At 35.5% G+C, this 21,895-nt stretch overlaps 1 protein-coding gene across 4 annotated transcripts in view; it reads left to right on the top strand.

Annotated features, from left to right (window-relative positions):
* Positions 1-21,895, top strand: part of TLL1 (tolloid like 1) — a 216,892-nt gene that overhangs the window by 164,769 nt on the left and 30,228 nt on the right. For all 4 annotated transcript variants that reach the window (XM_040471047.1, XM_040471053.1, XM_040471056.1 and 1 more), the window contains 4 exons: positions 5,254-5,449; positions 7,519-7,644; positions 9,689-9,849; positions 14,054-14,234. In XM_040471047.1, the coding sequence (XP_040326981.1) occupies positions 5,254-5,449; positions 7,519-7,644; positions 9,689-9,849; positions 14,054-14,234 (664 nt within the window). The remainder of the gene's footprint in view (positions 1-5,253; positions 5,450-7,518; positions 7,645-9,688; positions 9,850-14,053; positions 14,235-21,895) is intronic.

Raw genomic sequence — 21,895 nt, 5'->3', positions numbered from 1 at the left:
ATTCTTCCTTTTGTGTGTGTTTGGATCTACTTCCAATATCATTTAAATACAGTTTTCCAAAAACTGTTCAGAGCTTACTGTCACATTCATTGTATCCTATGTGTACATATTAGGTCTGTTTACATTATGATAACCTTGCCCCATTTGAATATGGTTTATGCTCTGATTATCTTAAAGTCTGTAATAAATCAGCATCATCATTATCAAACCACATTTATTATATGTGTAATTGTGCATGACATTGCATTCAGGTTCCAGATATGAACTGTGTCTGTGATGTAATTCAAGAAGAAACTACTTTTCCTTTTCTTTTCTTTTTTAACATTTATTTATTTTTGAAAGAGAGGGAGACAGAGTGTGAGCAGGGAAGGGGCTGAGAGAGAGGGAGACACAGAATCCGAAGCAGGCTCCAGGCTCTCAGCTGTCAGCACTGCCCGACAAGGGGCTCAAACCCACGAACTGTGAGATCATCACCTGAGCCGAAGTCAGTCGCTTAACCAACTGAGCCATCCAGGCGCCCCTCTTTTTTTCTGTTTTTATAAATCTTTGACTTTGGTGTTCTTTTTCCTCGTGGAGCTTACTGACATAGCACCAGTGCACTTATCAACTCTTTAGTTTCAATCATATTTATTTCTGTCTATCTGTTCTGTATATTTATGAAGTAATTGATATAGCTGGAGAAAATGTTACACAAGTGACATAAATAAGAGAACTCAAACTTTCATTTGTGCTCACCCTCATTACTGTTGTGTAGATGTAGTTGAAGAGGCATAATTATAATTAACACCAATAGAGCAGAGTCATTATGCTCACATTGCAATCAGGATTAAGGCAGTTAAACTGGAAAAATATGTGAACAAAGAGCATTGAGATCATTGATAAGATATTTAGAAGTGTTGTTATACAGGGATAATATCATAAATATCATATATATAAGGCAACTTTTATTTTGTAAGCAGTTGAACAGCTGTGGCGTTTACTCTGTAAGAATACAGTATATGTTTCTGTTTTGTTAGCCTTAACACCAAGTGCGTGATATTTAATAAGTAATACGTAATTCATAAATAGATACTAGTAGAATTAATCCTAAAATCGGCCATTTTGATGCATTTCACCCATGAAGTATTTGCACTTTGTGTATCGTATAAAATATTTAAACCTCTACTTGTTTACTAAGTAACCTGAATATGCAGGTACTTTAAATTAAAATTTAGAAGGATCTGTTATATATCTGTTGCAAGGACAGAGTAAGTTTTATGTGCAGGGAAATATCCATTATCCTATTTCTTTTGAATCACTGAAGAAGTACAAATGTTTTGGCTTCTTTTTCGGTAGTGTCTATCTTGTTTTCTTCTTGTTAAAATAGTAATTTTGAAAAGCAGTTATCTACTCAAAGTAGTGATTGAAAACCAATTCTAATTAACCTTATTTTTACTCAGTATGGCTTATGATATGAAGCAATTTTATTTTTCTTAATTGACTTTTGAAAAGCAGCTTCTTTCTTTGTTGTGTGTTCTCACTTCTTTTTTTCTTCTAATTCATTCTTTTTCTTCTCTTCCAAAATGATTCGTGGGTCAGGAGCAGTTCTTTCTGTGCTGCTCAAGCAGGTGAGGAGAGGTTGGCTTTCTGACACCTTTGGTTCTTTTCCCTACAGTTAGTCACTAGTTCTGTGTTGTTATTTATTCTTTTATCGATACCGACTCTACACCTGGAGAGTTGGGGATATTTATTTATGTGTCCCTTTGACTGAAGAAAAAGCCTTAGGCATCTGGAAATGTTCTCATATTTATAGAGAACTCTGATTTTGAAAGGAGTAGGGGCACCTGGGTGGCTCAATTGGTTAAGCATCTGACTCTTGATTTTGGTGCAGGCCATGATCTCACAATGTGAGATTGAGTCCTCCTGCATCAGCATCGAGACCCCTCATTGGGTTCCGCTCTGGGTATGGAGCCTGCTTAAGATTCTCCCCCTCTTCCTCTCCCTCTGCCCTCCCCTGCATATGTTACTTCTCACACTTCTTGTTTCACTGAATATTTTTCCATAGAATTTATTAGTCGCTAATATTTTATGATTTAATTATTTATCCTGTTTGTTATCCCTTTGCTCTCTACCCACCAGTAACGCGTAAGGTCCAGGAGGGTAAGGCTCTTTGTCATTTTGCTGAAGGATGCATACCGTATAGTTATGGGTTCATTTTTGGCTCCTCTCTTCAGTTCCATTGATTTATGTGTCTGTTTTTGTACAGTACTATACTGTATACAAGCTTTGTAATACAGCTTGAAGTCTGGAATTGTGATGCCTCCAGCTTTGTTTCTCTTTTTCAGGATCGCTTTGGCTATTCGGGGTCTTCTCTGGTTCCATACAAATTTTAGAATTCTTTGTTCTAGCTCTGTGAAGAATGCTGGTGTTGTTTTGATAGGGATTACATTGAATGTGTAGATTACTTGGGGTAGCATAGACATTTTAACATAACTTGTTCTTCCAGTCCATGAGCATGGAATATTTTTCCATTTCTTTGTGTCTTCTTCAATTTCTTTCATAAGTGTTCTATAGTTTTCGGAATACAGATCTTTTACCTCTTTGGTTAGGTTTATTTCTAGGTGTCTTTTCGTTTTTAGTGCAATTATAAATGGTACCGATTCTTTGCAAGACATGCAAATTGCTAAGAGACACATGGAAAAATGTTCAACATCACTCATCATCAGAGAAATACAAGTCAGAACCACAATGAGACCACCTCAGACCTGTCAGAATGGCTAAAATTAACAACACGGGAAACAACAGATGTTGGTGAAGATGCATTAGAGGGGAACCCCCTTACGCTGTTGGTAGAAATCCAAGCTGGTGCAGCCACTCTGGAGAACAGTGTGGAGGTTCCTCAGAAACTTAAAAATAGAACTACCCTGCGACTCAGCAATTACATTACTAGGTATTTATCCACAAGATACGAAAATACTGATTTGAAGAGGCACACCCACCCCAATGTTTATAGCAGCACTACTAACAATAGGTAAATTATGAAAAGAACCCAAATGTCTGTCAACTGTGAATGGCTAAAGATGTGGTATACACACACACACACACACACACACACACATATATATATATGTATATATACACACACACTTGTGTATATATATACGTGTATATATATGTAGGTATATATATGTGTATATATATATTGGTATACACACACACACACACACACACACACACACACACACTGGAATATTACTCAGCCATACAAAAGAATACAGTCTTGCCATTTGCAATGATGTGGTTGGAACTAGAGTATACTATACTAAGCAAAATAAGTCAGAGAAAGACAAATACCATATGATTTCCCTCATATGTGAAATGTAAGAAACAAAACAGATGAACATTAGGGAAGGGAAGGAAAAATAAAATAAGGTAAAAACAGAGAGGGAGGCAAACCATAAAAGACTCTTAACTGTACAGAACCAACTGAAAGTTGCTGGAGGGAGGTGTATGGAGGAGGCCTAAATGGGTGATGGGTATTAAGGAAGGCACTTGTTGGGATGAGATCTGGGTGTTACATATATAAGTGATGATTCACTGGGTTCTTCTCCTGAAACCAGTACCTCAGTATATGTTAACTAACTTAAAGTTAAATAAAATCTTGGAAAGAAAAAAAAAAAAAGATTGCATAGCAAGCAGTGAGAAGAGTGCCTAAAATAGAATAACCACTGAATATTTGTTGGAGGAGTGAATGAATCCTGATTTGTGAATGGCAAAAGGAAAGCAGCAAATGTGGTGATTAGTTCTGACCTAATCTGTGTTTCAAAGTCTGTTTTTTCTATTTGTTCTTATGCTTTCTTATTTGAAGTCTGTCGTTTTTAATGTATTGACAAATCAACAAGTGATGAAATAGATTCTTCAACCAACTTTACCAGCAGTTTCATCCATTCAGGTTGTGATTCCATGGAATGAATGTATCTCCTGACATGCATCGTGTAACAGAATTCCAATAAGTAGTGAACTGTATGTTGAACAATAGTTGACAAGATGTGATACTTTGCATGGTTTATTAATTATGGACGTCTGTGCTTTCTAGCTTTAAATATCTAATCAGTAGTTGACTTACTAAGACTTTAGGGCTAACACCCATTTTCTATGAAAAGAATAAGGATTTTATTTAGAAATTGGCTTATAATTTGAAAGCCAATTTGTAAATTTTGGTTTGTTGTTTTTAGAAGTTTGGGGGCCAAAACATAGGTCCATGAACATGCAATTCTTCATAAAGCTTTATAGGCCAAAGGTCTGAGCTTTTATTTGCATTTAGTTGTTTGAAGAAAGAGATTGAGTTCCTGTAGATTATAGGGGTTAAGAGGAGTGTGTAAGGGTAAAAAGGCTCACCCGAACAGCCATGTTACCTTGAAAAAGGGCTAGCCAGTGCTGATTCTACATACACTAGTAATATACTAGTGTATCGTTCAACTATATAGCAGTCTTTCTATAGCTGTGCTAATTATGGGTAAGAATTTCATGGACAAGAAAGAATGTAATTTTATATTATCAGATTTTTCTTTAAAAAGAGATTTATGAACTTAAACAGTGCAATATTGATCAACAGAATTTGAATCAAGCTTCTCTGTGAATAAAATAACAGTTTTGTTGATAAACTACCAGCGATTTTATGTTTCAGCACAAATTATACATTGCTTATACCATATTTGGCCCAGATTTTTAATAACCGTCTGTATTTTCTTTTGCTTTGTACTACTTGTATTTTTATTTTCTTTTATGAAGCAGTTAGCATTTGTTGATTCTGATGCACTCTTCCATAGATTTTTTTTTTACCTCTTCCTGTGTACCAGAAAACTATGCCCTTTATTCATGGGTGTTGTTGTTGTGATATTGTCATGCACACTCACAAGAAAAGCTCTGTAAGTAATTTGTTATGTGACTATGTCAGCACTGTGGCACTGAGCATATATAATAGTCTTTGTATAGAAATTATTTTATCTGCTAATTAGATATATCTTCACAGGGTCGCCCAGGTGGCTCAGTCAGTTAAGCATCTGGCTCTTGCTTCCAGCTCTTGCTGACAGCAAGGAGCCTGCTTGGGATTCTGTTTCTCCCTCTCTCTGCCCCTTTCCCCACTCATGCACACACACACACACACACACACACACACACTCTCTCTCTCTCTCTCTCTCTCTCTCTCTCAAGATAAATAAACATTTAAAAAGTTCAAAATATGTATATCTTCGCATATTTTTGTTATTGCAGATTGAAAGACATGACAACTGTGCCTATGACTACCTAGAAGTTCGAGATGGAAACAGTGAAAATAGCCCTTTGATAGGGCGTTTCTGTGGTTATGATAAACCTGAAGATATCAGATCTACCTCCAACACCTTGTGGATGAAATTCGTTTCTGACGGAACTGTGAACAAGGCTGGGTTTGCTGCCAATTTTTTTAAAGGTAATTCGAAGTGATTTAAAGTGTGGTATTTCCTTTGTGAGGAATAAATGTGATCTTTAACTTCGAGTTAAGAGAGGAAAGTTATACTGAATGCACTGTTGGGAAAGATATTTGGATGACTTTTGATCGTAGAAGGTTACCGGTATAATACTGGAATTAGGAACTTTCTAGAACAGGCTGGGAGCCTCATTAGGATATTCTGTCATCTGCTTTTTATGAAACAGTCAAGATGGCAAAATCCAGAAAGGGAATTCAGACAGGGAGAAAACATTTGCAATATAATAAACATGGGATTCATAATCAGAAGAAAGTTTACTGATACATCATTCATCAATTGATTTCCAAGTGACAGCATTTCTAAACCATCCTATAGATAATAGCATTCCACCACGTTGAAAATAATGTATGGCCTTCTTCGTAGGATATTCTGATACCGAAAATGCCTTTTTGACAAAGAATTATTATTGATCAGCTTTAATATTTACTCACATAACCAAATTTTAGTGTATTTTCATGTCTCATATTTGGGGTGTATTACTTAGGTAAAAAGAAAGTCATTTTAGTGCACATAGTGTCAAATTTGCATTTGGAAAATTCATAGGCACTTAACGTTAAGTGTGTCATTGTAAAAACTCTTTTATGGGGAGAGAAACAAAACTTTCTCTACACTGATTTTTATATAATAAATGATGGATTTAGTTGTGTATGTCAAAATTTAGTGTGATTAATAACCAAACATTTTAACATTTGATTTTTTAAAGAACATTATAATGGATTTTCCCTGAACATTACTTCGATATTCACCATATGATTTGAAAGGCAGAAAACCTTGGCGCTTTCACTAGATGTATTAAAAGTGGTTATTAAAATGTACGTTCACATGCTTTAGTTCTTCTCTATATGTAGGATTTTACAGTAGAAGAAAAATTCTATCAAGATTCTCTCCTGTGATGTTTATATATTTGGTTACCAAAAATGCTTGGACTTTGGCCAACACAGAGTTTCTGCTGAGAATACTGTTTGCTATTTTCTTAACTCACACTAGGTTATTTCTGAAGGTTGAGATTATGGAATATCTTATCATCTATGCTGTTTTAAATAGTGTATATTTTTATATGTATTTATTTCATATATATATATATATTTATATTTCCATGTATAATTAAAATAGCATATGTATTTACAAAATACGGAATTTTAATATTTCCTGGATCAGTATGTCTATATAGAAAATGCTGAAAGCTTTACATTTAATGAGGTCCAGTAGTTTCTTTAATTTTTTTTAATGTTTATTTATTTTTGAGAGAGAGAGAGATAGAGAGAGAGAGAGATACGTAGCATGAGCTGGGGAAGGGCAAAGAAAGAGAAACAGAGACACAGAATCTGAAGCAGGCTCCAGGCTGTTAGCACAGAGCCCAACGTGGGGCTTGAACTCACAAACCGTAAGATCATGACCTAAGCCAAAGTCGGATGCTTAACCAACTGAGCCACCCAGGTGCCCCTAAAGAGGTCCAGTAGGTTTCTGAATTTTCTTTCTTTTTAATTTACATTTACCATAAGCTGTTTCTTCATGGCATTTTTTTTTTTTAAATCTAAGACTGTATTGTAACTTTTTTTGCGCACTACATTTTTGCAGTTAATGGCATTTCTTTAAAAGCATTTCTTAGGATATCTAGCAAACTATACTATGAAATCAACAGGTGAAGCTATATTTTTTCAGTAAGCCTTTCTATTTTATTCTGGAAATTTTATACATTGTAAGAATTCTTTTAGCCCTTAAAAATCAGAAAAAAACCCACATACTTGTCTGAGATAAGGTGATCTTCAGTTGGCACTGATAGAAGGTTCCAGTCCCTCCCTTGGTCCTTATACACTAATTAGATTGTAGTGACATGAATTCTGGTACACCAGCTGTCAAGGGCTTACAAATTGCCCCTGCCCCTTTGTTGAAGAAATCAACTGTCCCTGTTTTATTCAGGTATTAAGTGTCACATCTTCAGAAAATTTTACACCTTACTATGTAAAACCAAATACCGTATCTCGTTCTCTAACTCTCGCCATCTTTGCAGAGGAAGACGAGTGCGCCAAACCTGACCGTGGGGGCTGTGAACAGCGATGCCTGAACACACTGGGCAGTTACCAGTGTGTGTGTGAGCCCGGCTACGAGCTGGGACCTGACAAGAGGGGCTGTGAAGGTAGGGCTGCATTTGCAGGTGGCGCTTCCTGCCTGAATCCTCCAAATCACCACCGCCGCTCCATTCCTTCTTTCTTTCCTATCCTGTCATTTTCTTCCCCTCTGCTTCCCTCTTTCCTTTCCTCCACAGAAACCTCTTTCCTCAAGAGGTTTCCTCAAGAGTCCCAAGACTCAGTGTTTTGTCATAGCTAACATGACTCCTAGCCTGGGTTCTTGTTATAGAATCAGTCATTTCCTCCTTTGGTTACCAGGCCACCTTGTTTATATGTGTATTTCTCTCTCTCTCTCTCTCTCTCTCTCTCTCTCTCTCTCTCTCTCTCCCTCTCTCTCTCTTGCTGTCACTATTTATCTATATCATCCATCTATCTATCCATCTATTTCTACTTTTATCTCTATCGAAACCTAGATTTTTATCCATCTGTCTGGCATTTATTTTTACCTTTTCTTAACATATTTTATGGGTACATCTCCCTTACTAAAGTGCAGAATCCTGAATCTGAATTTTTTTTTTTTGTATCGTTAGTATTTAGCACAAATATAAAGTTGGAGCTAAATGTGTTTTATCGATAAATGATTCATAAACAAAGAGGTCTTGCTGTTTTCCCCATTTCCTCTACACATTCTAAGAGGAGATTTCTTGCACAATGTTTTGTTGCCATGTCCTGTGATGTCTTCCTTCAGAATTTAAAGCTTTGTCTTTTTTTCCCATCTCCCCTGCTTCATCCTATTACAGGCCCCATGCTTGGATTACAAAATAAACACACTGGTCTTCCTGCCAATGGTCACTTCCTCCTTTATTCCTCTTTCAACATGTCTGCCCAAATCATCTTCATAAAGCTTGTAGCAATTTAGCGTTACTTATCATGATGTATTTATTAAGTTTACTTTTGGTGGTGCCCACAAAATGCAAATGGAAGTTCCCTAAAAATGAGCACCTTGCTCTCTCTGGTGTCTGCAATAGAGGACATAACAGTGGCAAACATGGCGGACGTCTTTGCTTCCTGACCTACTTTAAAAAGTCAGTCTCTCTGTTTCTTCTTAAAAGTTTCAACTTTTCTCTGTGACAAAAGTCTCCATCCTGTGTATTAAACTACTGATCTGCTCTCTGTACTCAGATAAAATAGACACAGTAGGCGATGCAGTATCTTTAAAACAGAGGACATTGTATACCAGACAATGTGGTTGTTAGTTCAGTGTGGTGCCTAAGAATAATTATTTTACTTTATAATAATTTACCAAAAAGTGGTAGATGTGAAAGTACAGGAAGTTTTTACAATACATGAATAAATGTAGTAATATACATATGTACACATGCATATATGCATACATACACATGTATATACAAAGGCAATTAAAATAAGGAGAGCACTTACTTTAGGTAACTCTTGACTCCCTCGGAATTAGTTACAAACCTTGTACAATATGTGTTCTTTTTACTTTTGGATACCTTATTTTGCTAATTTCACTAACAATAAGCAAGAGAGGTAAGGTATTAAATAGTACCTCTTTTAAATAGATCATCCAAAAGGGGAAGAAAAAACAGTCGTTAACTGAGGTTTTCAAATAACAAATATGATCTATTTACTCTAGTGTATCCAGCTTGCTAGCTCAGTAACTCCCAAGAGTTGCTCATCTTGGGCAAAATGAGTTTGAAGAGATAAACAACTGATTTTGGTCTCACTGCATCAGCCTATGTTGATGCTTACAACCATACTGTGTAGGTATTATACTACCCATTTAAAAGATAAGAGAACTGACACCCAGTTTTCTTTATGTTGTTTTCCTAACTTTAAAGTGATCTGAAATGTTGTTACACAGTTGTAGCTTGTTTGGATCCAAAACTACAAGTTAGTGCCTTATAAATGGGATTAGATAATTAAAATAGTTGTGGTAAAAACTAAGGAGCCGAGACTGAGGCTTTCTAGATTTTGAAAAATCTGGAAGATGGTTGAAATTTAATGCTGAGATGTTTGGTTATCGATGGAAAGATGCTAAGAAGGGAATGACTCTATAGGAGAAAACTTTGTCCTTTTCTTTCCTTCTAGCGGCTTGTGGCGGACTTCTTACCAAACTTAATGGCACTATAACCACTCCAGGGTGGCCCAAGGAGTACCCTCCTAATAAAAACTGTGTGTGGCAAGTGGTTGCACCAACCCAATACAGAATTTCTATGAAGTTTGAGTTTTTTGAATTGGAAGGCAATGAAGTAAGTGAATAATAAATGCAATTTTTTTTTCTGTTGTGTTTTGGGAACCTCTGAAGACAACCTGGTAAATGGAAGGAAGGAAGGGAGGGAGGAGGGAAGGGTTACAGAAGTACAGTAATATAGATGTTATAGTCTTTGCTGTACTGTTCATTTCTGCAACTGTTTGTAATTTCTGTTGGCATTGGATGATATTTATTTTTATTTTTATTTTTTTTAATTTTTTTAAAAAAATTTTTAATGTTTATGTATGTTGAGGGACAGAGAGACAGAGTGTGAGCAGGGGAGGGGCAGAGAGAGAGAGACACAGAATCCAAAGCAGGCTCCAGGCTCTGAGCTGGAGAATGAGTCCCAATGTGGGGCTCAAAGTCATGAACCACGAGATCATGACCTGAGCCCATGTACGGCAGTTAACCGACTGAGCCACCCAGGTACCCCAACATTGGATGATATTTTAGACTGTTTCTGGGAGACTGAAAATTACCTAGAGGGAGTTTTTACTTAGTGTATTATTATACAGCTTCATTTATCCAAGAAATATGGAAAAATTAAGGTCAGCTTCATGTCACAGAGACTTTTCTAAAAACATCAATCAACTAATATCCACTGCTTGAGTCAAAACAAAAATAGCTATTTAAGGTCTCCTGGGTTGGTTGAGCATCCAATTCTTGGTTTCTGCTCAAGTCATGATCCCAGGGTCGTGCGACTGAGACCCATGTCGAGCTCCATGCTGAGCACAGAGCTGGCTTAAGATTCTCTCTCTCCTTCCCTTTGCCCCTCTCCCCCAACTCTTTGAAATAAATAAAGTGGGTGAATAAGCCATTTAGAATAACCTGCTATATTTTACTTGTGGCGATGAGTATATTTTCAGTATTAAGTAGTTTTTCATTATGAACATGTTCATGATTATAAATAAAGATTAATTTTTTAATCTCAATCAAAGAAGCATTTAGTTGACTCTATCTTTCCTTTACAAAATATAGCTTATTGTAATAAAGGACCCATTTTCTGCCAGGTGGCCACATTCAAACAAGCGAAATCATTTATTTGAGAATTCCTAGGTGCTAGTGCACACACACCAAATTCGAATGGAATGTCAAGTCTAGAAATGAGAACTTTTAGGACTGTGTCCTTTGTATGATTGGTCAACATTGGTTTAATTTCAGTTTTGTTGAGTTTTCCCACTTCCTTTTCTTTTTTTTTTTTTAATTTTCTAACTTCCATATCCTTTCTTCCAATGACTTCTGTGATTGTTTTAAAACAAACATGATTTGGGGCGCCTGGGTGGCGCAGTCGTTTAAGCGTCCGACTTCAGCCAGGTCACGATCTCGCGGTCCGTGAGTTCGAGCCCCGCGTCAGGCTCTGGGCTGATGGCTCGGAGCCTGGAGCCTGTTTCCGATTCTGTGTCTCCCTCTCTCTCTGCCCCTCCCCCGTTCATGCTCTGTCTCTCTCTGTCCCAAAAATAAAAAAAAAACGTTGAAAAAAATTTTTTTTAAAAATAAAACAAACATGATTTAAAACTTTTAAGTATGATAAAATCAACTCAAAAATTATTTTGTCTCTGACATACACACACACACACACACACACACACACACACACACACGCATACATGCATATATATGTTGAACACTTATAAAGAAGTGAGATAACAGAAATATAATGTATCTATTCTCCTGGGAAATAAAAGTTGGTAATATTTAGGGATTTTTACACCATTATTTTGTCTTTGTATGTGTATCTTTGTTTTTCCCCCCTCCTGCTTTTCTTTATTTTTTCTTAATTCCTTTTATTTTTTTTTCTGTTAATTCTGCCTGTAGTAGTCCATCAAGGCACTCGTGTGCATTTTTTTAGTCTTACTAATGGTTTTGAGGTAAGAAGTTCCTGACTTTTGTGTTTCCTTAAAGGAAATTAAAATCTGAAAGGTGATGAACTTATGTATTTCAGAGAATTATAGAAATGAGAGCTCAGGTGGTCTCTTTTGAGACCTTCCTTACATCATGTGTACATTTTATGATGGCAAAAACTGTTTATGTTTCTAACATACTCTGTCCACATGACATATCATTTTCCTTTAATAATTCCCTGAAATTTTGAGAAATATTGAAATGAAGAACAGATTTTTATAGCAATTTTAAAAAAGGTTTCATATGAGCGACCCTTTTTGAAAATGATCATCTCCCTACCAGTTCTGTGATGTGGTATGAACTTAGTGTTGAATGACTTCTACTCTGTCAGTTTCTCCTGAAGCTATTAGTTGTGACAAATACAACATTTTTGATTCATTAGTTGATAGATGTTACTAGGAAGGCTAGAAGTTTGTATTCAAGAGGATGGGGGGATACGTGGTTTTAAATAAATGGGTCACTGTATTCTGAAAGCATTTTTCCCATGGGTGCTGTGTTCTTTGTTCCTGGAAGGACCCTTTATAAACTCGATAAGATATCCCAAGTTTCTTAAACTTATAATGATGTTACTATGTGGAAGGCTGTTACAGAATTCTGTGTATTTTTGTGGTTTGGTGTCTTGCTTACTTAAATACATGAGCAAAAACTTGACTTATAGAATATCAGACAAAGTTGAAAGTCCATTGTTGTATTCATTATATTGATATCCAAAGGAAAGATGATGTCAAACAACTTTAACCTTGGTAACATTCTCCTAGTCTGTGCCAGAGCCCTCTCTCAACAGAGGCTGAAGTTGCAAACTTTTAATTTTTTCCTAACAACCTTTTGCTTATTTATCACCTAATTAATATCACAAGAAACTTCAATTTGAGTTGACATATTGCAAAGTACAGATCATGCCCCAGGGTTCAATCATATGCATTGTTAAACCTTGCTAATTACACATTTATGTAATAAGGTCATTCATGCAAGATATATTCTTTAGAATGTGCTCTGTTGGAACTTTGGAGAAGTGTATTATGGAAACATCTGTTAGAGTAGCCATAAAATTGCTTAAGAATGCCTGGCGTTCACGTAGCTTCTTCCACTTTGGTGTTGTTAGTGCATTACATATAAAACAGAATGAGTCTACTTTATTTTAGTGTAAATTCCCCTCTCCATTCCACCACAGAGTTTTTATTTGTTTGCAATTCTATGGTATAGCTACAGAGTAACTTTATAGTGCCTAGCAACTCAAAGAAGTTAAGAAGTATCAATTTGTTTGATGAATTTGAAAGACGAGGTATCCTTTTTCTTGTATACCACAGTGTCTGTGTCTTCTTTGAAATTTCCTAAGGGTACTCTTCTGATTAGGACACAGTGTTTCTGGGAGGCAGCACTGGACCAAGGCAAACTCTGTGCTGTTTTCACTGAACTGCCATGTATGATAAGTATAATTTTGGACATTTTATTTAAAAATTTCTGAACCTCAGTTTTCTTATCTTTACGGTAGAAAGGAAGGTTTCTGTTGTTAATGGTTGTTTTATAGACTTTAAATGTACCAATTTTTTTAGATTTTTAAAATTTTTCTTCTTTAAAGTTTATCTTTATTTGTTTTGAGAGAGAGGTTGGGAGCAAACAAGTGAAGGGCAGAGAGAGAGGGAGACGGAATCCCAAACAGGCTCTGCACTGACAGCACACAGACTGATGTGGGGCTCGAACTCACAAAATGTGAGATCATGACCTGAGCCAAAACCAAGAGTTGGATGTTTAACCTACTGAGCCACCCAGGTGTCCCTAAATGGCAATTCGATGTAATTGTTGTCAGCGTTAACTAAGACAGCACATGACAAGTTCTTTCACAGTTCCTAGTGAAAATATCTAAACATTTATTTTTTTTTTTTTTAAGGCCGCAAAGGATGTTCTTGTGACCATCAGCACCATTATCTCAACAAATATTCATCTCAGTTCTCCTAAATTCTATTCTTTGGGAAAAAAATATATTGTAAATACATATAAACAAACACACATTTGTATATACAAATAGGTATTCAGAGCAAAATTCACTAGTCTATTTTTCATGCCATCCACCTCATATTTGGACTCTTTCTCTGATTTTGTTTGTTTGTTTGTTTGTTTACTTGTTAATTCCAATTTGACTACCAGAGGACTAAAGAGAGAAAGAAATAGTAGACTTTTCAAAAATGAATGTCAATCCTCTGACACTTTAAAATCTGTGACTATACAGTGCCTGGCTAGCTCAGTCAGTAGAGCATGAGACTCTTAAAATCTGGTGTCTATAATAATTTTGTTTTTTCTAGGTTTGCAAATATGATTATGTGGAGATTTGGAGTGGCCTTTCCTCGGAGTCTAAATTGCATGGCAAATTTTGTGGTGCCGAAGTGCCTGAAGTGATCACATCTCAGTTCAACAATATGAGAATTGAATTCAGATCTGACAACACTGTATCCAAGAAGGGCTTCAAAGCACATTTCTTCTCAGGTATCAATATTCCATGATGGTGGACTTTCAAGGTGGATTGGCTTAAATTATTATCTATACTTCATAGTTTTCTGTAAATGTAACTTGGAGGGACATAGAATGCACGAACATTTATTGTAGGTTTAACAATTTTTTTTTTTTTACTTATAAATAGAAGGTTAATAATTGGGGCCCTGATAAAATGTAGCTCCTAAACACTTAACAATCAAATTTTATGATGGCTAATACAAATAACACAAAGTTATTACAGTGTTTTCATATGGTGACTTTATAAACGGATGGGGATAATGATACAAGACTTTGAAAAAGTGGCAGGCTTTTTCAAAATGGTTTATCTTTGTTTTTGGAATATCTGATCTCATTTTACCAACACATTTTTTGGTCTTATTATTTAACAACCTTTTTCTTATTCCTTTTATTATATTTTCATTCTTATTGCTAAATTGATATTAAAATCATACTTTGCCTTACCACTATAGAAAAGATTATAGTATGAAACCTACAAATATTGACATTATAATTTTACTAAAAATAAGAGATTATCAGGTATATTTAACAGTTGACCCTTCTGTTTGGAATTTAATATTTAGTTTAACCAACTCATAGTAAAATTTCCCTCTTCTAGAGCTTGTATTTGTTAGAACATCCCTCAACTTTAAGGAAATATATGGAAATATCAGTGAAAATTCCTTTTATTTTTCCAATTTTGGAATCATACTTTACTTGTAAAGATAATATGCTGAAACTTCAAAAGTAGATAAAATTATAATAAACCCTAGTATAGCAATCTATTCTGCCTTTCAGACTGGCAAGCAGTTTAAAGCAACTGAATTCCAATTATATTTTAATATTAGGTAATTTGGATTGAGTTAATTCAAAGTCCATTTATTCCAGTCCCCATGTGTTTAAAATTAATGAGATTTACAGTGCCCGGGGTTTGTTTGGGGTTTTCAGTGTAATTGAAGTTAATGGTTCACAAACTCCATTGAGGTCCACGTCATACACAGAAGTACATTCAAAATACAAGGGATCTTGGCTGTCTTATTCACCTTGCCTTTCTTCCCCCAGATTTAATTGCCTTTTAAAAATTCATCTCAGGCATTCATTTAAGATTTGTGTTATTCAAAGTAGCATTTTAATATCCTAATTTGATGAAAGCAAGGCTTTCTTAGACTTCACTATTTTCTGCATATCATGTTTTACAAATTTTACGTGACTCAGTGGTTAGAGATAAGGGTTCTTATTTTAGAACCACCAAAGTATTTATTTTAAAAATGGAAGTTTTAAAGTGAATACATTTTATCATAATATTAATAATATTCAGGATCCTTTTCACTGTATCATAGTCCGACATTTTACTAAATAATTACCTTTTTAAAAGATACATTCTCCATATACTGGTGGCAAAGGATGCTTAAATTTAAAGTTACTCAGAATATTTAAAACTCATTATCTGATATTATTGGTCAGGAAATCTTTCAAATTGTAAAGACAGATTGTTTGTGTCTTTATTTTTTTTTCTAAATTTTTTTTTCAACGTTTATTTATTTTATTTTTGGGACAGAGAGAGACAGAGCATGAACGGGGGAGGGGCAGAGAGAGAGGGAGACACAGAATCAGAAACAGGCTCCAGGCTCTGAGCCATCAGCCCAGAGCCCGACGCGGGGCTCGAACTCACGGACCGCGAGATCGTGACCTGGCTGAAGTCGGCCGCTTAACCGACTGCGCCACCCAGGCGCCCCTGTTTGTGTCTTTAGAACGATACTGTTGAAATATACAGCATGCTACTTTAATTCTTATGATACAAATATAAGGGGACATAAAGAAGATGATGTTCTCCAGCACATGCAAGTCCATAGTCTTTATTCCTGTCTGTGTAGCTGTGCTTTGTAAAATTATCTGAGTACCTTGGGAGTACTTGAGCCCATAACAACTAATTTGCTGTAAATCATGTTCACTGATGCAGATCATTTTAGGAAATTGTGTCTGTTTTTGGTATTTATCAGTGCTATATTTAAAAAGCATAAATCAACTAGGTAACATTGAGTCTAGTCTAGATTGTTTGATGGAATGTAGGTAGTGAAGTAAATGGAACAATGAATTTCAAGGGGGAAATTAAACCCCGAGTGTTCATAGGATAGCTTCCATTTTGAGAATTTATTATGCAGGCATGCATCACCTCTTTAATAATCAAAATAAGGATGTAATATTCTCACTATTATAGTCACCTGACAGAAGAAACAGCTGAGGAGTTAAGTAAACGGCTCAGTGCCACAAGCATTTAAACATTTTTTTTTTAATTTTTCTTTTTTTTAACGTTTATTTATTCTTGAGACAGAGAGAGACAGAGCTTGAACGGGGGAGGGGCAGAGAGAGAGGGAGACACAGAATCGGAAACAGGCTCCAGGCTCTGAGCCATCAGCCCAGAGCCTGACGCGGGGCTCGAACTCACAGACCGCGAGATCGTGACCCGGGCTGAAGTCAGACGCTCAACCGACTGAGCCACCCAGGCGTCCCAGTGCCACAAGCATTTAAACCCCAGCATGTCCTGGTTTGTCTAAGAGCGCATCATGCCCTTTGCAAGTAGCCTTCGTTATGTGTTACACTCAACGTATCTGTGACCTGAAAAACAACAGATATACTTTTCACTTCTTTATTAGATTAATAATTTGTAACTCCAAGGTAATTATCATTAACTATACATTTCCATTGTTTCTTTGTGATGCATTGAAAAATATCAGCTGTTTGCCAAATTCATATTTAAAATACTGTGGTTCTAGATGAGTATTAAATCTATTTTACGTTTAATTCCCTGGGAGTTTAGGTTGGTGGGGACGATGTTTGCTCAGGGAAAGGGGAGGTAAAAACATTATATTAAAATAAAGAGCTGCTGTGGTACTATCAAGAGACGGTAACACATTCGTAGTTTACCTAATGTCCTAAACATGATCATCTTACAAAGTCATAATTTACAGAAGATCACCTATTTTAATAGACATGCTCTATCCACATTGAAAATGTTATTTCAGAGATCTAATAATGCTTTAAATGTAATAATATATAATTATGTGTTCAAAGTTCAATAATTCATTATATTTATTAGAGTGTAGGCATGTAAACCATGGGGATATTATATTTCACAAACAAAATTGAAAGATTTTTGTTTGTTTGTTAAAATTTACTCTTGGGGTATTTGATAAAGCGTATTACTGGATTTATTGTAACAAACTCTTTAGAAAGAAATTTAGCATAGGGATCAAGAGTCGTTTACAGCGACTATTCTAGTTGTCTCAGAAATCTCATTCTTGAGACATATTTATAAAGAGATATTTCAAAATCTGGAAGAAGGATTTCAGTATACTATGATAGTGATAGAAATTAGAAACAACCTAATTTTGTGACAGGAAGAAAATGGTAAATAAATTATATCAAATACACTTTGTGGACTTTTCCACACAGTAGAGATGGTTTAAAGATTCTGTGGTGTATAAAGTTGTATGTGACAAAACATTAATGGAAATCTAGGTACAAACTATCTGGACGCTATGCATACAGCTAAGCATGTGGAGGGGAACAAACCTGAAAGTTGCTGTATAAAAATACCAAGAATGTCTGTGCTAAGGTGGGAAGACGGTGCATTATAGTTTTTGTCCAATTTCTTTCAATTTTCAAATCAAATAGAAAAATAACTTTAGAAGAAAAACACATAGCATATTTCTTTTTTTTTTTTTTTCAACGTTTATTTTTATTTTTGGGACAGAGAGAGACAGAGCATGAACGGGGGAGGGGCAGAGAGAGAGGGAGACACAGAATCGGAAACAGGCTCCAGGCTCCGAGCCATCAGCCCAGAGCCCGACGCGGGGCTCGAACTCCCGGACCGCGAGATCGTGACCTGGCTGAAGTCGGACGCTTAACCGACTGCGCCACCCAGGCGCCCCCACATAGCATATTTCTAACTGTTACCCCAAATGTTTCTAAATTTGCAAACATTTACCTAATAGACTTTGACCTTTGAGAGTGAAGAAATTTTTAAAGTCATCTCTTTCATTAATTACTTCATAAATACTAATACAGGTTAATAATCCTAATGTAAGTATTTTCAGTTGATTTAAATTTTATAATTTTAACTTTATAGTTATTTAATAGTATTATCTTATTATAGACAATGGAATAAATGTGTTATTACTGTATTGTATATGTTAATTGAAAGATATGAAGTCCTAAGTGATTCTATTTGTAACCAGCGTTCTAAATATTTCAGAAGTGACTATAAGTATATGAAAACAGAGGGAAGAATATAACATGTTCAGCTATTTTTTCCACAGTCTTGTACTAGGAATAATTACCAAGGAATTCAATAAATAGAAGAAACAACATTTGATAGTAGGTAATTCCATATTATTTGGAAACAAAAATTATTCAAAATCTAGCTTTCTTGCAGCTAAGTGATACATCAAGAATAAAAAGACAAGAAAATATGTTTAGATTTTAAATGTGTACAGTGAAATCAAATATTTATAGCATCATTTCCAAAAGAGAAATATTTAATAAAATAATCACATAGATATTCCAGTTATTTTCGTACACAACTTCTCATTTCATTTTTTTTTAAGTTTATTTATTTTGAGAGATAGAGAGCACATGCAGGGTAGAGGCAGAGAGAGAGAGGGAGAGAGAGAATCCTAAGCAAGCTCTGAGTTGTCAGCACTCACAAAACTGTGAGATCAGGATCCGAGCCAAAATGAAGGGTCGACACTTAACAAACTGAGTCACCCAGGGGTGCCAATAGCTTCTCATTTTAAATAAGCACTTTATAGACCTAAGAAATGGAATCAGAAGAATGACTTTTAAGAGAACTTATTAGCAAAATAAAGAATTCTGTCACTTACATGTTGATGAAAATAAGAAACCATCACAATAAGTTATGATTTAAAATCTTAACATTAACATAATAAAATCTTTCCTTAGACATGAAAAATGCTATAGCTTGAACACTTAGGAGTTACTACTATATTAAACAGTAGAAAGTCCACAAGGTCCACCACCAAAATCAAAGTGTCCTATACTGTACTGATTTCGAATATATTCAAAAAACAACATAATGAAGTACTAGGAAAGCTAATAAGGAAATAAGGACAAAGTCATGATATAAAATTGTGTACCTCTTCAGTTTTTTAGCTAAATCAGAAATGGCATAAGCATTTCCTAAAAGATGATCTGGTCAAACAATATGTTGCTGTTATCTTTTTTAACTGAATGAGGTTTGTTTTTCAGTTAACACTAATACCTTACTTCATATGATAGTAAAACCACACTTAATTTTGCACGATTTTATACTTGAACACAAGGACATAAATCTGCACAGATATACATGATATAGTTTACTTATTTTATGTGGTTAAGCAAAGTTAACTGTATTCTTCTCAGAAGAAAGTTATTTTTTTTAAATGGATTAAACTTAAAGGAAATATTAGTAGGATTTTATGCCTGCAAAAGCAGCAATATTTGTCAAACTTGATGGGTTTTTAAAAATTTAATTTTAGGGGCGCCTGGGTGGCGCAGTCGGTTAAGCGTCCGACTTCAGCCAGGTCACGATCTCGCGGTCCGTGAGTTCGAGCCCCGCGACGCGCTCTGGGCTGATGGCTCGGAGCCTGGAGCCTGTTTCCGATTCTGTGTCTCCCTCTCTCTCTGCCCCTCCCCTGTTGATGCTCTGTCTCTCTCTGTCCCAAAAATAAATAAATGTTGAAAAAAAAATTTAAAAAAAAAATTTAATTTTAGCATTCATTATTTGAAAAGACTGTTAAAAATGATTTGGCCAATAAGAATTAAACATTCTCTCTTCTTTAGATGACGATGTATTGGTGAGAATTAAATTAGAGTTAAGTATTAGAGAATTTGGAGAATAAAGTTCATTTAAGAGCAGTCTCTCACAGATCAAGTACTGATGGACCCAGTGACTTGCTCAGTGACCGAAATGGAATAAAATCCAGCTTTCCTGATTTCCAGTTTGTCTGTGACAGATGTAGAAGTCATAAAATGTGTGACTTTTCTACCTCTAAATTCAAGTGATTTCAGCAGACATGCTCTTCATTTTCTCTAGCTTTCACTGCATACAGTTACTTCTTTAAGGAATTTTTTTTAATGTTTATTTATTTTTGAGACAGAGAGAGACAGAGAGTAGGGGAGGGGCAGAAAGAGAGGATGACACAGAATGTGAAGCAGGCTCCAGGCTCTGAGCTGTCAGCACAGAGCCCGATGCGGGGCTCGAACTCATGAACTGTGTGACATCATGACCTGAACCAAAGTCGGATGCTTAACTGACTGAGCCACCCAGTCGCGACCTCCTCTCCTGCCCCCCGCCTTTCTTTTAAGGAATTTTTTTTTAATGTTTCCTACAGTTAGTTCTATACCTTGTTCCTCCTGTACACCAGCTCTCCAATGGAATGCTTGTAGATATTTTTAGAAATTCAGCCTGATATTATTCTAAGAAAACTTCAAATGCTAATGTGATTAATTTCAAATAATTAAACAGTTGAAACTTTCCTATGATTTTGCAAGTTTTTATTATTAATGATACTTAAAGTTTTGCATGTTTTGGAAAGAGCGAATTGTCCTAGTCATAGCTCTCAGTAGAATTTACTAGTGCCATTGTTTCCTCAAGATTTTTTTTAAAGTTCTGGTTAGTTAACAGACCGTGTAATATTAGTTTATTAGTGCTGTTCTGAAGATGATCACTTACTGTTCTATGTTAAAACTAGAATGTGCCGTGTATATGTGCGCATATGCAAGGGAGTGTATGTGTTTATGTGGGAGTGTGCATGGGCCTGTGTTTTATCTTTTGTCATTTAGTGTGAGTATGTCTGCTCATATATGTTTCTGTTGTGTTTGCATGGACCCTTTACTTTTTTTTCCCCTACAGACAAGGAAGCTTTCTGCAAAGAGAAAATTTTTATTTTTGAATCTTGCAAGAATTTGATACAGGTTACCACTTCAGTTCCATCCAGTATGTATTATTCATAGACTGATGGCTTCTGATAGTCTCAGAGATACTCTGAAGGCCTCTGATGGGAAAATACCACCTCCTTTTTTCCTAATAATGGACCTTTCCTTTATCTAACATGAAGGAATGGAAAGCAGATACGTCCATTCCAAAGAAGGAGGCTAATTTCCATCTGCAGAAAATAAATGTTTTATTTCTACTCAACAAAACATTTGTTTCTCTCACTAATAAAAACTATTTTTAAATTTTTGTGCCTACAGTATGAAACTACCGGAAAATTGCAAATAAGTTGATAGAATTCTCAATTATTAAATTTGTTATGCAGATATTCTGAGAAATATTTAAAAACCCCATTCTCCTCCCTTCTCTCTTTTGGATTTTCCTTGTTCAACATATTTGTACTTTGTGTGTCCTAGGAGGAGAAAAGGAAAGTGAAATATAATCATGTGTGCTAATAGTTTGTATCTCTAGTTTGATGACTTCCATATATAAGAAGTCCAGAATATATTTGTGCAATTTGTCTTTTACGATGCTATTTCTTATGAACAGATAATCAGATATTACATTCACTTTAATTAGAAGAGTTTATTTACTTCTATTGAAACAACTGTTTTTAAAATAAGCACACTGTATGCACTACTCCCTAGATAACAACATTAAT

The sequence above is a fragment of the Herpailurus yagouaroundi genome, unplaced genomic scaffold (assembly GCF_014898765.1).
Source record: "Herpailurus yagouaroundi ecotype Mexico unplaced genomic scaffold, PumYag 28, whole genome shotgun sequence".
Taxonomy (NCBI): domain Eukaryota; kingdom Metazoa; phylum Chordata; class Mammalia; order Carnivora; family Felidae; genus Herpailurus; species Herpailurus yagouaroundi.
This window is presented reverse-complemented; position numbering and strand designations above follow the sequence as displayed.